Below are 12,974 nucleotides of genomic sequence, written 5' to 3' on the forward strand. Positions count from 1 at the left end.
CGTTAGGACGTTTTCCTTTATATCTGAACACGTGATCTTCTGCAGTGCCCACATGTAAAACACACACACACACACACACACACACACTCGGTAATAAACACGGAGATGTTAGTCCCGTCCGAATCCGTTCATGAAGTCACAGACGTAGGTTGATAAGAATTGTAACTCAAACGTCGTTTGGAAAACCAGTCCCGTCCGAATAGGGCTTTAGTCATACATTTCCTTTATAAATGCACATGCTCATAATCCATTATACACTGCTCTATAAATGATCAAATATAAAATAGTTCCAGAGACACGTGTTTGCTGCTCCAATTAGTTATCAATTATGTCTTTAATGGCTATTTAACAGCCATTAACACATTAAAGACATAATTGATAACTAATTGGAGCAGCAAACACGTGTCTCTGGATGACCATTCATGACCTCTAATGCAATTTGCAAGTGCACCAAATTTCATAACTTTCCCGCAAGTGGTTCAATGAGCTGCCAGACTCAGGAGCGGGAGAACACTGATGATGAAGATACACCTCTAGTGTATTCACACACACTGACAGAAGGGCTTGTCATATACTTACCTTACAAAACCAGATCTCTGAAAATGTTTGCTGATGCGCATGTGTGTGTGTGCGCGTATGTTTTTGACCATATACAGTATATATATATATATATAACAAAAACACAGAATTTCCATCTGTCCCTTTTGTTTGTACCCTGCTGTCACTCTTGATGTGTTGTCTCTCTGTATGCCCACTAGAACACACAGTTTCTAATAAAGAATGACTTTAAAAGAGCAAAATATCCGTTAGAGACACTCCTGTCAATGTTGTACTCTTACTGGTAGAATATCTACAGCAGAACATCGACGCTCACAAAACACCCTCACACACTGATGACTTTACAGACATTTATTTCCTCAACACAAGAGAAAAACAATGAGTGGAAATTGACAAATTAAAGTATTTAATCTCTACAGGCCACGTCCATAAAACCAAATAAAAAAACGAGCAAAGAAAGAAAGAGAAGGAAATTAAACGTTTTACTTCAGCGTGTAAAGACGTGACAAACTGAAATCATCTCGATAGCACATCAACAGTCACATGACGCACGCGTGTGTATCTAATCGGACCGAACGGGACACAGGCGTAGAGAGGGGGCGGAGCAATCCTGTGATTGGATGAACACAAGACGACTGGTCAATTCTGATTGGTCCTCAGGCTGCAGAGTGCATTCTGGGAGATCTGCCCTGACCCAAGGTCAGTTTTCATATAAAGTTCAAAGGAATAGGATGTAGAACTGACTCCAAACGAACGCTAATCAGCGGTTTAGTTGACGGCTACTCGACGGGCGCGGCGGCGACGGCGGCGTTAGCGTTAGCATCTTCTAGCGCTCCTGCGTCTGTGTCTGCACTAACGGCAAGCTCCGCCTCCTCCTCGCCCACCTCCACGCCCTCCACTCCCTCTTCCTCTCCTTCACCCGCCTCCACACCCTCCTCCTCTGTGGCTCCGCCCATCTCCATCTTCATTTCCTCGTCATGCCCCGCCCCGTTTCCCACGGCTTCTGCTACAGGCTCCGCCCCCTCTGCCTGAGGCTCCTCCTCTTCCTGTTTGGCCTCGTTCAGGCTTTCACTGGTGAGATCGCCCTCGGACACGTCCATCACCATGGAGTCCTCGGGATCCTGGTCGTCCTGGTTACCGTTGAACGGGTTTTCTCCCTGTGAATTAAGCGAAACTCGTTAGCGAACGAATCTCAAACATTCTGAACGAGTGTATTGAGCACAGCTGAACAAGATGCTAAATTAACACTCACCAAACGCTACAATATAAAAAAAAATTATTCTGTAAATAAAATGAACGTTATTGGAGCACTTCTACTTTAATATCACGTTTAACTCAATAGTAGGAATGCATGATATATCAGTATTAGCCAATATATCTCAATATCGGCCCGGTAAGAGAATTTGGCCGATATATTAAAGCGGATAAATAATGGATGTTTTGGAGGTAAAGACGCAAAGCTGATTATGAGTGCGGTGAGTCAATTCTTTTGTGCTGTACTGTTTTTTGACTGGCAAGTTGTATTTATTGTTTGATGTGCCATTGTAATGATAATACAGCAGGTGTATTAGTCCTGCAACACACCCTTAAGTGTGCAATATCAGAGTTCTTTAGTTTACGGGGAAAACAGGTTTAACTGGCAGGAGGTGCTGGTGGTGTTTCAGCCGTCCCGAACGCACCTCCTACCAGTCAAACCTGGTCACAGCCTATACTGTTCATATACTGCTCATAGCCTATACTGTTCATAGCCTGTTCATAGCCTATACTGTTCATAGCCTATACTGTTCATATACTGCTCATAGCCTATACTGTTCATAGCCTGTTCATAGCCTATACTGTTCATAGCCTATACTGTTCATAGACTTGTGTTTTCATTTACGCAACACATGTTATCTCTTTAATAACCATCAATTGTCCAATATTCAATACATTTCATTTATCTTCTTCCTGTCGACCTCGTTCTCTTCATAATAACAGGCTATTCAACTAGCAAACACTCAATATGACTCAAGGAAGAAATGTAAGAACATTAATTGTAAATGGTTTTGTCTTTCTTCGTCTATTAGAAAGATTACAAAATGCACACAGGCTTATCGCCTATTGTTTATTGGGCGACAGAACAAAAAGGGTTAATATGAACCTTTAAATTAAAACAAATTACAAAATATGTTTGTAACAATATGTCCATAAGTTACTCGTCAGGTATTGTTCACAAAAACAAGCATTGGATGAATAGTTGCCGTTTAAACTTATGTTTCATCCGTCCAACCCCTGTGTTTCAATCGCACAACTACAGTTCAAAGTCAGATTTTACTTAAATTATTCTATATTTGTACCGAGTAACACATGATACTAAGAGAACACACGTGTGAGTTGTTGATCACAAAAAATAACAAATCTATCTGTAACCGTATCTTAGAAAACGCTGCTAATCTGTAAGGTGTTTCAACTGTCCCGGCTCTCCCCTACTGTTAATGGTGGAACTTACATTTTTTGTAATCAGAAAATTATACAATTGTAAATTATATAAAAATTGATTTAGATTTATCGGCCAATATATCGATTATCAGCGTTTAAATATAAATAATTATCGGTTACCGGTATCAACCAAAATTGTCATATCGGTGCATCCCTGCTCAACAGTTGAGTAACTTGCCATTTCTTTATAATTATTTGCAAATAATAATAATAATAAAAACATCTTGTTTTACAACAGCAGCAGAAAAAATTATTTTAACACTAGGCAAAATAAATGGACAAAGTTGAATGTTCTCAAATGGAGAAGAATGACATAATGAAGTCATTAAACTAATCGAAATTAAAATGAAGGTGTGTGTTGTGTAATATGCTGTGTAATATGCTGAGGAGTGGAGACAACAAGATGACTGGAACAATAAAGTAACAAACAAAACAGCAGAAACCGATATCTTCAGGAAAAATGCTTAAATATCGGGGGGAAATGGCTATAAACTGATTAAACCCATTAAGTCTACCAAACGTAGTACCAAATTTAAGATGCGACATCGTTAAAAACAGAAAAATCATGACTGACGAGTAAGAGTATGAGACGAACCTTCAGGTAGCTCTCCAGCTTCTTGCCGATGACCTTGTGGTTGAGGATGCTGCGCGCCACAGACAGACTCGCCCTCTTGGACTGCTCCATCATGCCCTGACACACACACACACACACACACACACACACACACACACACACACACACACACACACACACGGGTCAGACCAGCATCTCTCCAGGAACTCCACACACACACCGATCGGATGCGGCTTCTACCTTGCGGTTGTAGTTGTGGTCCGAGGACTTGAGGTGTTTCTGGATCAGCATGTACTGCATGGGGATGAACACGTCACACGCCGCGCAGTGAGCCGCCTCCACCTTCTTCATGAAGTGCTCCATGCCCAGATCTACACAGGAAGTGACATCATGAGCTTCAGGCCAGCAAATGTGTATTTATTGTCACAATGACTGACAATTTTATTTTCCAAGTCTAAAGGCAAGACTTAATGTTGGAGGAAAACAGTGCTGTATCGTCTGCTATGCCCACTAGAGGGCGCAAGCGAGCGCAATGAGCCAATATAATCCAAATCAATTGTCTTTAAAATTACTTTTTAAAGTGCATTACCTTTTGAAACAATTGATCTTAAATAAAATACAATTTCCCTAATGTGCATGCAAGGACAAGTGGGTTACAATAGTGCATAAATCTGTGTATGTGCATCAGTGACCTGAGAACACACACGCTTCAACACACAGCGTAATGAACTACATGACAGGAAATGACATCATGAGAGCTTCTAGGCAGATCCCCGTACCTCGCGTCAGATCCTGGTCTTTGAACACCTGACAGATGGTGGCGCTGTGGTTCTCCATCTGATTCACTCGCTGCTCCGTCTTCCTGAACTTGTTGTTCAGATACTCCTATAAAACACCAGTAACGGTTCACTAATAACCCTTTGCATCACTTAAAGTGACACATAGGTCCAGTGGACAAACATTTCCAAGTCCAAAAGCTGTCATAACATTTTTAAAGACCTGTGGCAGATTATTGTTCAAGTAAAAAAAATATTTTTTTTATTACATTTTATATAAAATATATATTTTATGAAACATGTTGAACTCTGAATCTGCAAGAAAAACAAAGCCATAAATCTAAACAAGTTGTGTTCCAAATTTGAGGTTGACATCTCCAGAAATGAGCTGAATGTTCCCCATTAGGACACAGTGAAGCTCCACTGGGACACAGTGATTGAGTTTCTCTCTCAAATATTACAAGCACATTCTTTTTATTACACACATCCAAACCACACTCTGACATCCACACACACACAATTATAGCTGCATAATTTATCCAATTGGCTCTATAATATGAAGCAGCAGAAAACAGGAATAAAGCGAGTGTTTGCTTTATAGGCCAAACCTGAGAAAATGGCAACATCTGGTAAAAAAAAAAAACGTTTTTAAATGAAAACCTATTAAGAAATACTGCATCATTTTATAGTTAAAGGTGCAGTGTGTAATATTTAGGAGGATCTGTTACAGAAATGCAATATTATATACATAACTATGTGTTCAGTGTATAAAGACCTTACATAATGAAGCGTTGTGTGTTTATTAGCTTATAATGAGCATTTCTCTCTACACACACCGCGGGTCCGCTTACATCCACATGTGTCTACGGTGGCCCTGAGCGGACGAACGCGTTTCGTCACTATGTTGTTCTTCTGTAAAGAAGCTAAAGCTAAAGTCAGCTGATAAAACACTGACACAATGATGAACAAGTGACAATAATATTCGGAATAACATCTGAATAATTAAGTAGACCTAATTTCTTCATTAATCTTTGTAAAGAATCCGCATTGCTGAACTGGCTCCTCTCTGCTGTCTCTGACGACGACATCACTTCCTGTCAGCCACCGTAACTTCCGTTGGCTGCAGTTCACAACCTCACCACTAGATGCTGCTAAACTTACACACTGCACCTTTAAATGGCCTGGGATTAAAAAGTGCAGTTTCAATGGGGACATTTTTGTCCTTAAGATCCTGAGAGGAACTATTGAGTGTTTCTAGAGCAAAATAGATTTTTTTTAAGGAAATGGGGGTGAAATAGTAAAATTATAATAACAATACACACCTGTGCCAAAGTGTGTGCAGTCGGCATTAACAGACGAAATGATTAAAAAACACTAAACTGAATGTGTGTAGAGAGAAACGCCTCATTCTAAGCTAATAAACACACAACGGTTCATTATGTAAGGTCTTTATACACCACTGAACACAGTTATGTTTATGATATGGCATTTCTGTCAACAGATCCTCCTAAATATGCACCTTTAACAGGCACAATGATAAAAAACACAGAACTGAAAGACTAATACGTCGATGAGGCCGTTAAGGCAAGCGCCCGCACCTGCAGGAAGTCGGTGGTGGGCTTGGACAGCTGATTGGACAGGAACCTGAAGTGGTCCTTGTGGAACTTGCTCTCCAGGTGGGCGTCCATGTCCTCGCTGTAGAAGGAGCGAAACTTGCAGACGGAGCAGGCGAACGTCACCCTGGGGACGAGCGCACACACGTGAGCCTCACACACCCCAGAACACTCACCATACACGGACAGCAAAGAACCTGACCTGTGAGCGGACACTTTGACCCCTGACCTTTCAAAGAAGCCCCTCCTCTTCCTGATTTTTGATGCAGGGGGTTGAGTCTGCTTCGCCTTGCCCTGAGCTCCCTCGTCCTGATTGGATGTTGCTAATGAGAGAGAGAGAGAGAGAAACACACGTCACACCCAAACATCGTTTAAGCATCTCACACCATGAGAGCGGGGCGGACATTAAATAAAAGCAGAAGAAACCAGGAGACGTTAAAGTCCCCAACGCACCAGCACTCTCTCCTCCATCTTCTGCTCTGGAGTCCTGAAGAGCAGAGAGAAGCGTTAGTTGTGTTTCGGGAACGGTACATGACATAAGCAAACTCACAGACGACTGAAACAAACGTGAACGTACAGCAGCGACGGCTTCGTTCGCCTCCTCCGAATCCCGCCTGTGTTCTTCAGTGGCGGCTTCTGAAACACAACACACTTATGAACACACACACACAGGAGATCAGAAGGCATCATGGGACACAGGTGTGCTCGTACCGGTGGCCCTCCTCTCCCTCGCGGTCTCGGTTTTGCCCATCTTGGACTCGGGCTCGTCGGTGGCGCTCAGGGTCTGTTTCCGCTTCTTCTGTCCGTCGCGCTGGGACTTCACCTGCTGCGTGACATCATCACATATGCAAATGAGATCTGAGGTCATGTGCGTGTGTGTAGTCATGAAGGTGAGTCAATGATGAGAGGATCTACAACAGGTGTGTTCGACTTTGACACGCGACACCACGTGACTGTTGCTATCGAACAACCGCGAGCGCAGTTCAAGAGCTGGTGTGTATAGCGGCATATTTATCAAACTGATATATAGATCGCGACTATTCGGCATTTAAATAGTTAATAATAGTTTAGGCTCATGCTGAACTTTTCTGACTATTATTGTACATCATCCTTCCCTCGCACTTTGTAACACATCTTTCCCTCGCGGGTCAAAAATTGCCCGAAGTCCTAAAATTATACTTACTTTTTAATTTTTTGTCCAGAAAGCTTATTTTATTTCATTTTGATTATATTTTTTAATGCAAATTTTTTGGGAGATTTTTTGTTTCATTTACCTTTATATTACTAGATTTTATCTATAAATAATAAATAAATAAATAGTAATCTAAGCACATTCTTCACATTATTTCAACTTAACACAAATTCATGCGTAAACCTTTTAATTCAGCTCCAAATATCTGACATTGGGTGTATTTGCCGACCTCTTGTGGAAAATAAGAATATAAGATGATATTTCATGACTCTAGATGGCCTTATAGCTCTATATGGAGCAAATGAGCTGTTCCGCTGGGTCCTAAAGCCAGTTAGGACCTAAAGCATTCAGATACACATGTATGTAGACATTATAAAATCAGTTTTGGTAAGGTTTTAGCATTTCTAGTTTCTATTTTGAGCATTTTTTTTTTTTTTTTTTTTTTTATGTGTACTGAAGCATTCCTGGCATTCCACTCATTCCTAAGGGGGTCAAATTGACCCGAGAGGGAAGGATTTGTTACTTTTTAAAATTTCAACCACAAACCTCCCCGAATCCATTGAATTTGTTTTGTGCATTCGTGGTTCAAGTGCGACAAAAGGGACCCGAGGGAAGGATGAGGGCAGTACATAAAGTGTTGAATAAAAAGCGTTACTTTTGCAAACATCTGTGCATTTGAACATTTTAGCTATGATTTTTTTTTAAAACAATAAAAAAAAACACGTCAAGAAGCAGAATTTGTCTGACTTCACGTCTCAGTTTTTTTAACTCCTCGAAGTCGAAAAAGACCCGAGGGAAGGATGAGGGCAGAACATAAAAGTGTTGAATAAAAAGCGTTACTGTTGGGTATTTGACACTACGATAAAAACGCGTCTACGTCGTTACGAGAACCAAAACGTAACGGTTTTTAACTCCTCGTCGAAGTCGAACACACCTGGAATTTTTTAAAACGTGAACTATCCCTTTAACACACCCATTATCACCGCCCTGTAATCATGTGACTCTTTACAATTATCCTCCAGTGTGTAACTAAGAGGTCAAAGGTCAAATGTGGGCAGGCTGGGGCTCCTCCAGGGGTTGTTTGTTTGGTGGGATGAATGAGCTTGATTGGCTCTGCTGATCTCTCAGCCCCGCCCCCCCGCAGGGAGTGGGAGGTACTTACTCGGTTCAGGGGTCTCTTGCGGCCGCGCTGCCGGTTGGCCCTCGGGCCCCCTCCGAAGCTCCGGAAGTCCTGGGGCCCGCGCTGGGACTGGAAGGCCCCGCTGTCAGGGTACATGCGGTTGGCCAGCAGCGAGGGCAGCTTTCCTCGCCCCGCGGGGGAGTGGCCTTGGCCTCCGCCCCGCCCACTTCCGGAGGAGGAGGAGTCCTGCCTGCGGCTGTAGCCGCGCCCTCCTGAAGCTCCGCCCCTTCGCGGGGATCTTTGCCCCGCCCCCCAGCCGGAGCCCGAGAAGGCGGAGTCTCGATTCGACCGCATTTTGGCAGATCCGAATCCGTCAAAGCCGGACCCGCCCCCTCCAGCTCCGCCCATGACCCCAAAGGCCACGCCTCCGCGCTGGGCCATCATGTCGCCCCGGGAGTCGCTGTACCCAAAGCTACCGGATCTGTAGAGATCTCGGGGGCCGAGGGAGGCGGAGCGCGAGTCGAAAGACTCGTATTGGTCAAACCTGCAGAGGGAGGGAGGCGCAGAGCAAAGGTCAAGCGGGGGACCGACCATCGGCTGCATTTTCATCATGAGCTCTCAGAAGACAAACAAACTCAAGCCCTTCCACAGCCACGTTGTTTGTTTCTCAGGTGCATAGTGGGAAGGCTGTGGAAAAGCTTCAGAATGACTGGTTGCACAGATGGACATATAAGGCAACGAGGTGGAAACAGTGAGATAGCAGGGACTTCTAGGGGTCTGTGAGGGCGTCGTTAGCATTATCTTGGACGCTAGATCTGGACGTCTGAACATGAAACGGGTTTGTGTGTTCAAATGGTCAGGAGGGCATTTTAAAAGAACGGCAACTGCTTTATAAGTGTTTTAGCCAAGAACTGAGCATTACCGTAGACAGCAAATCATTACAAAAAACAGCTTCCACAGGGTAGACGCCACATTTAACTTTATGATCAATTTAAGATGTACACTAGCGTTCAAGAGTCTCTTCTGCTCACCAAGGCTGTGTTCATTTGATCAAGAATACTGTAAAAACAGTGAAAGATTACTCCAATGTAAAACAGCTGTTTTCTGGACTTCTGGGGTCTGTGAGGGGCGTCGTTAGCATTAACTGGGACGCTAGATCTGTGAGGGCCGTCTGAACATGAAACAGGTTTTTGTGTGTGTTCAAATGGTCAGGAGGGCATTTAAAAGGACGGCAACTGCTTTAAGTGTGTTCACCAAGAACTGAACATAATCATTAAAAACAGCTTCCTCAGGGTAGACGCCACATTTAACTTTTTAGAAAGACTTCTGAGGGGAAGATGTAGACTAGAGGCTCTTCTGCTCACCAAGGCTGCGTTTATTTAATCAAAAATACAGTAAAACATTATTATAATGTAAACCAGCTATTTTCTATGTGAATATATAGTGAAGTGTACTTTATTCCTGTGATCAAAGCTGAATTTACAGCATCATTCCTCCAGTCTTCAGTGTCACATGATCCTTCAGAAATCACTCTAATGTCATGATTTGATGCTTGAGAAACATTTCGTTCAGGTGAGCAAACGTGTCACGACAGTTCAACAGTCTTTCCCTCACAGCCTCGGTTTCATTTGCAGAAAAACACAATATGGCATCTACCCTGATGACATCTAGACAGGATCTTGTCCAAATTTACAGTAAGTTATCACCAATTATTATCAGACAAACTAGTGCGACATGAGAAAATAATTGATCTGAACTATTGTGAGAGTGAAATTGTATTGCATACAACATCTTAATACGCAAAAAAGCATAACCCCTGCACCCGTAGACATGCATGAGTGGTTGTGTGTGTGTGTACCTCTCCCGGGTGCTGCTCTTCATGCCCCCCTCCAGCTGCGTGAGCATGTCCAGGCGCTGGTTGATCTTAGCGATGACGGCGTCTGCGGTGGCGCCGGAGGACAGCAGAGATCCCCCTGAGAGACCTCTCTTCATGCGCTCGCTGGAGCCGTACCCCCCGCTGCCCCCGAACCCCCCGCTGCCCCCTGACATCGAGTCCTTATAGCCGTACATGTCGTAACTGCCCGAGCCTGAGCCAGAACAGAGCACCATCATGAAGACACAACACACATGTGGTCGATTCCTATAATAACCTGATCCTGTTTGACCAAGGATTCATCTTGCATCAAAATCCTGTCTATTCATCATATGCATTTGAAATATAGAGTTGGCTTCTGTTTTAATGTACACAAGTGTAGCTAAAATAAAAAAAGAGTTTAATATACAGGTTTATACTTAGTTTATTTATATTGATTAACCACTTTTAAACTAATGTTCACTGTTCTTTTATATAAATTTATAAGATTTGTATTAAATCTATAGTATTGAGTCCAATTGAGAATTGAATTCAGAGCTCGCAAATGGAACCGAACACCTGAACGGATACCCAGCCCTACATGAGTCTGCATGTGAACTAAAGCGTGTCTCACCTCGGGACGATCCTCCTCCTCCTCCTCCTGATCCTCCCCATCCAGAGAATCCTGACCAGATTACAAACATGTACATGATGCACATCCCAAACTCATCTCAAAGTATTAGAGATGCACAGATATGAACATTCAGGCCGATAACCGATAATTCTTTGTATTTGGAAGCCAATAACCGATATATTGGCCGATAAATCTAGCCTAAATCAAAATTTATATATAATTTGAGAGCCTGATTACAAAAACAAAAGTCTCACAATTAAAATCCATATCCTACGCACACAATTTTACACACTAGCCTATATCTCATTATAACTGTATGTAGCCTAGCCGATATGACAGACGTGTGTTGGACTTTACTGTATTTTACTTTTTGAAGTGATTCCAATCATATTTCAAACAATTCAGAAACAATGTTGAACAGTGTGCATCTGACGCGTCTCAGCTGGAGGAAATAATACATTATTTAATCGACTTTTATATATCGGCCAAACTCTTATCGGGCCGATAACGATAACATTCAAAATGAGCATCCGCCGATACCGATATGGTGGGCGATATATGTGAAATCTACAATTTATACACCAAGATGTCTTCGCACTTTCCAGAAGCTGATAACCCCACTATATCATGCCGATATATCGAGCATCCCTACAATGTGGTCTCTGATTGAGACTCTTATCAAGTACAAGTCTGTTAGCTTGTAGGCTTATAACTGGCCAGGCCAGTGTAATTAGGGGGCGGGGCATTCACTCAAAATAACATTTGATTGGATGTGAATCTGACTCTTAGACATGATGATGATGTCAACTATAGCCTAATTCCGTCAGTTTTCCCGAGAGAAAGCGTGTAGAGATGAACTTACGCAGGTACACTAGGCACGACTTTACAATAGCCACAAAAGAACAATAGCATGAGGTCTTTTAAGATGGCAGCACACTCAAATAACTGTAAATCCTGTAGATTAACACCGATATCCAAACAATCAACCGAATAATCGAACAATAGAGCGGCAGAATGGACACGGCAGCCATTTTACGACTAAACGCCCCCATTTCCCCGATCATTTAATGAACGTGTGGCGAGAAAATATGGCGATTCTTCTCTTTCGATTCGCCATTTTAGACGCTAAACTGCAGAATTTACCGCTGCGTGTGAACCCGAGCCTCGTGTAAAACATCTCACAGCAGAAAATCACTCACAAGAAGAAAATATAATTAGTTTGATCGATTTAACAATACGTTAATGGTTCGTGTTTCGAAAAGCGCGTTCGTGTGCGCGCTTCCGCAAGCAGACAATAACAATGGGATTTACGTCGACATTGACAACAATCGATGAAACTACACTTTAAAATGTAAATACTTACACAAAAGGAAACTAACGGATTAATAAGGTCTGCATGAATGATTAAAAAGTGTTTTCCGCTTCATTTCGACCTGCGCCATTTCACGCACACAGCGAATCATCGAACTGCGTTTCTCAAATACAGAGTAATACATGATGCCAGCATACAAACGATTGCGTTAAACACAGAGAGATGCTTATTTAAAGTGAATAAAGATTAAATCACTAACCTGAAGAATATCCTCGGTCCATCCTGCTGCAGTGTTTAGTGTAGGTGTGACTGAAAGCGAGGCGGTCGGGCCAGTATCAGGCCGCGCAGAATCCTCCCACTGAGGGGCGTGGCCACATGATTGACGTGTGAACGAACCAATGATCGACTTCCAGCGGCCGGAAACAGCATTGATTATTTCAAAACAAAAGTGTGTATTTCACTGTTGCGTTTAAAATAGGTGATAATCAGCATTAGGTGCTTCATTTATAGACATAATAAATACATTTATAATGTCTATGGTTTCATTGATATGTTAGATAAAGCAACATGATTTAATCACATATGTTGCCGTTTTTAATGGATCGAGGAACTGATTTACTGGGGTTATAATCATTGTGATCCTTAAATAACATTTGTGTAGGTATAGAAAATTAATATTAACAATTAAAAGGACAAATATGAATTGGTAGTCTCAACATGTAAAATGTGTACAGAAAATTACTTAAAATGTAATTTCCTTTGTGTAAACCTGCAAGTGAATTCAGACAAAATCTGATTTTATACATTTTTTTTAATTAAAATTCCACAAAATAAACAGAATTTCAGCAGAGCAAGTAAAAAGACC

The 12,974-nt window shown here is 42.2% G+C and overlaps 1 protein-coding gene across 3 annotated transcripts; it reads right to left on the bottom strand.

Annotated features, from left to right (window-relative positions):
• Positions 1–894: 894 nt before the first annotated feature.
• akap8l (A kinase (PRKA) anchor protein 8-like) lies at positions 895–12,477 on the bottom strand. 3 transcript variants are annotated; one of them, XM_082165186.1, is made up of 13 exons: positions 12,369–12,477; positions 10,798–10,848; positions 10,170–10,398; positions 8,354–8,855; positions 6,711–6,825; positions 6,577–6,635; positions 6,453–6,486; positions 6,202–6,322; positions 5,985–6,126; positions 4,390–4,495; positions 3,851–3,981; positions 3,632–3,727; positions 895–1,715 (listed from the first exon to the last, which is right to left on the bottom strand). In XM_082165186.1, the coding sequence occupies exons 1-13, from the start codon at positions 12,388–12,390 to the stop codon at positions 1,338–1,340; spliced, it is 1,986 nt and encodes a 661-aa protein (XP_082021312.1). In that variant the 5' UTR covers positions 12,391–12,477; the 3' UTR covers positions 895–1,337. The 3 variants fall into 3 exon arrangements, with proteins under 3 accessions (XP_082021312.1, XP_082021313.1, XP_082021311.1); XM_082165187.1 differs by having other exon boundaries at positions 6,229–6,322; positions 10,798–12,417; XM_082165185.1 differs by having other exon boundaries at positions 10,798–12,417.
• Positions 12,478–12,974: the final 497 nt, after the last annotated feature.

The sequence above is a fragment of the Leuciscus leuciscus genome (assembly GCF_965113295.1).
Source record: "Leuciscus leuciscus genome assembly, chromosome: 3".
Lineage (NCBI taxonomy): Eukaryota > Metazoa > Chordata > Actinopteri > Cypriniformes > Leuciscidae > Leuciscus > Leuciscus leuciscus.

Bases quoted from the DNA above. Each gene is read 5' to 3' on its own strand.
- akap8l (XM_082165185.1), bottom strand. From the start codon at position 10,882: ATGTGCATCATGTACATGTTTGTAATCTGGTCAGGATTCTCTGGATGG. The intron at 6,323-6,452 runs GTGCGTTGGGGA...CTCTCTCATTAG, and splicing joins AGATGGAGGAGAGAGTGCTG to CAACATCCAATCAGGACGAG. The intron at 6,127-6,201 runs GTCAGGTTCTTT...GCTCGTCCCCAG, and splicing joins GTCAAAGTGTCCGCTCACAG to GGTGACGTTCGCCTGCTCCG.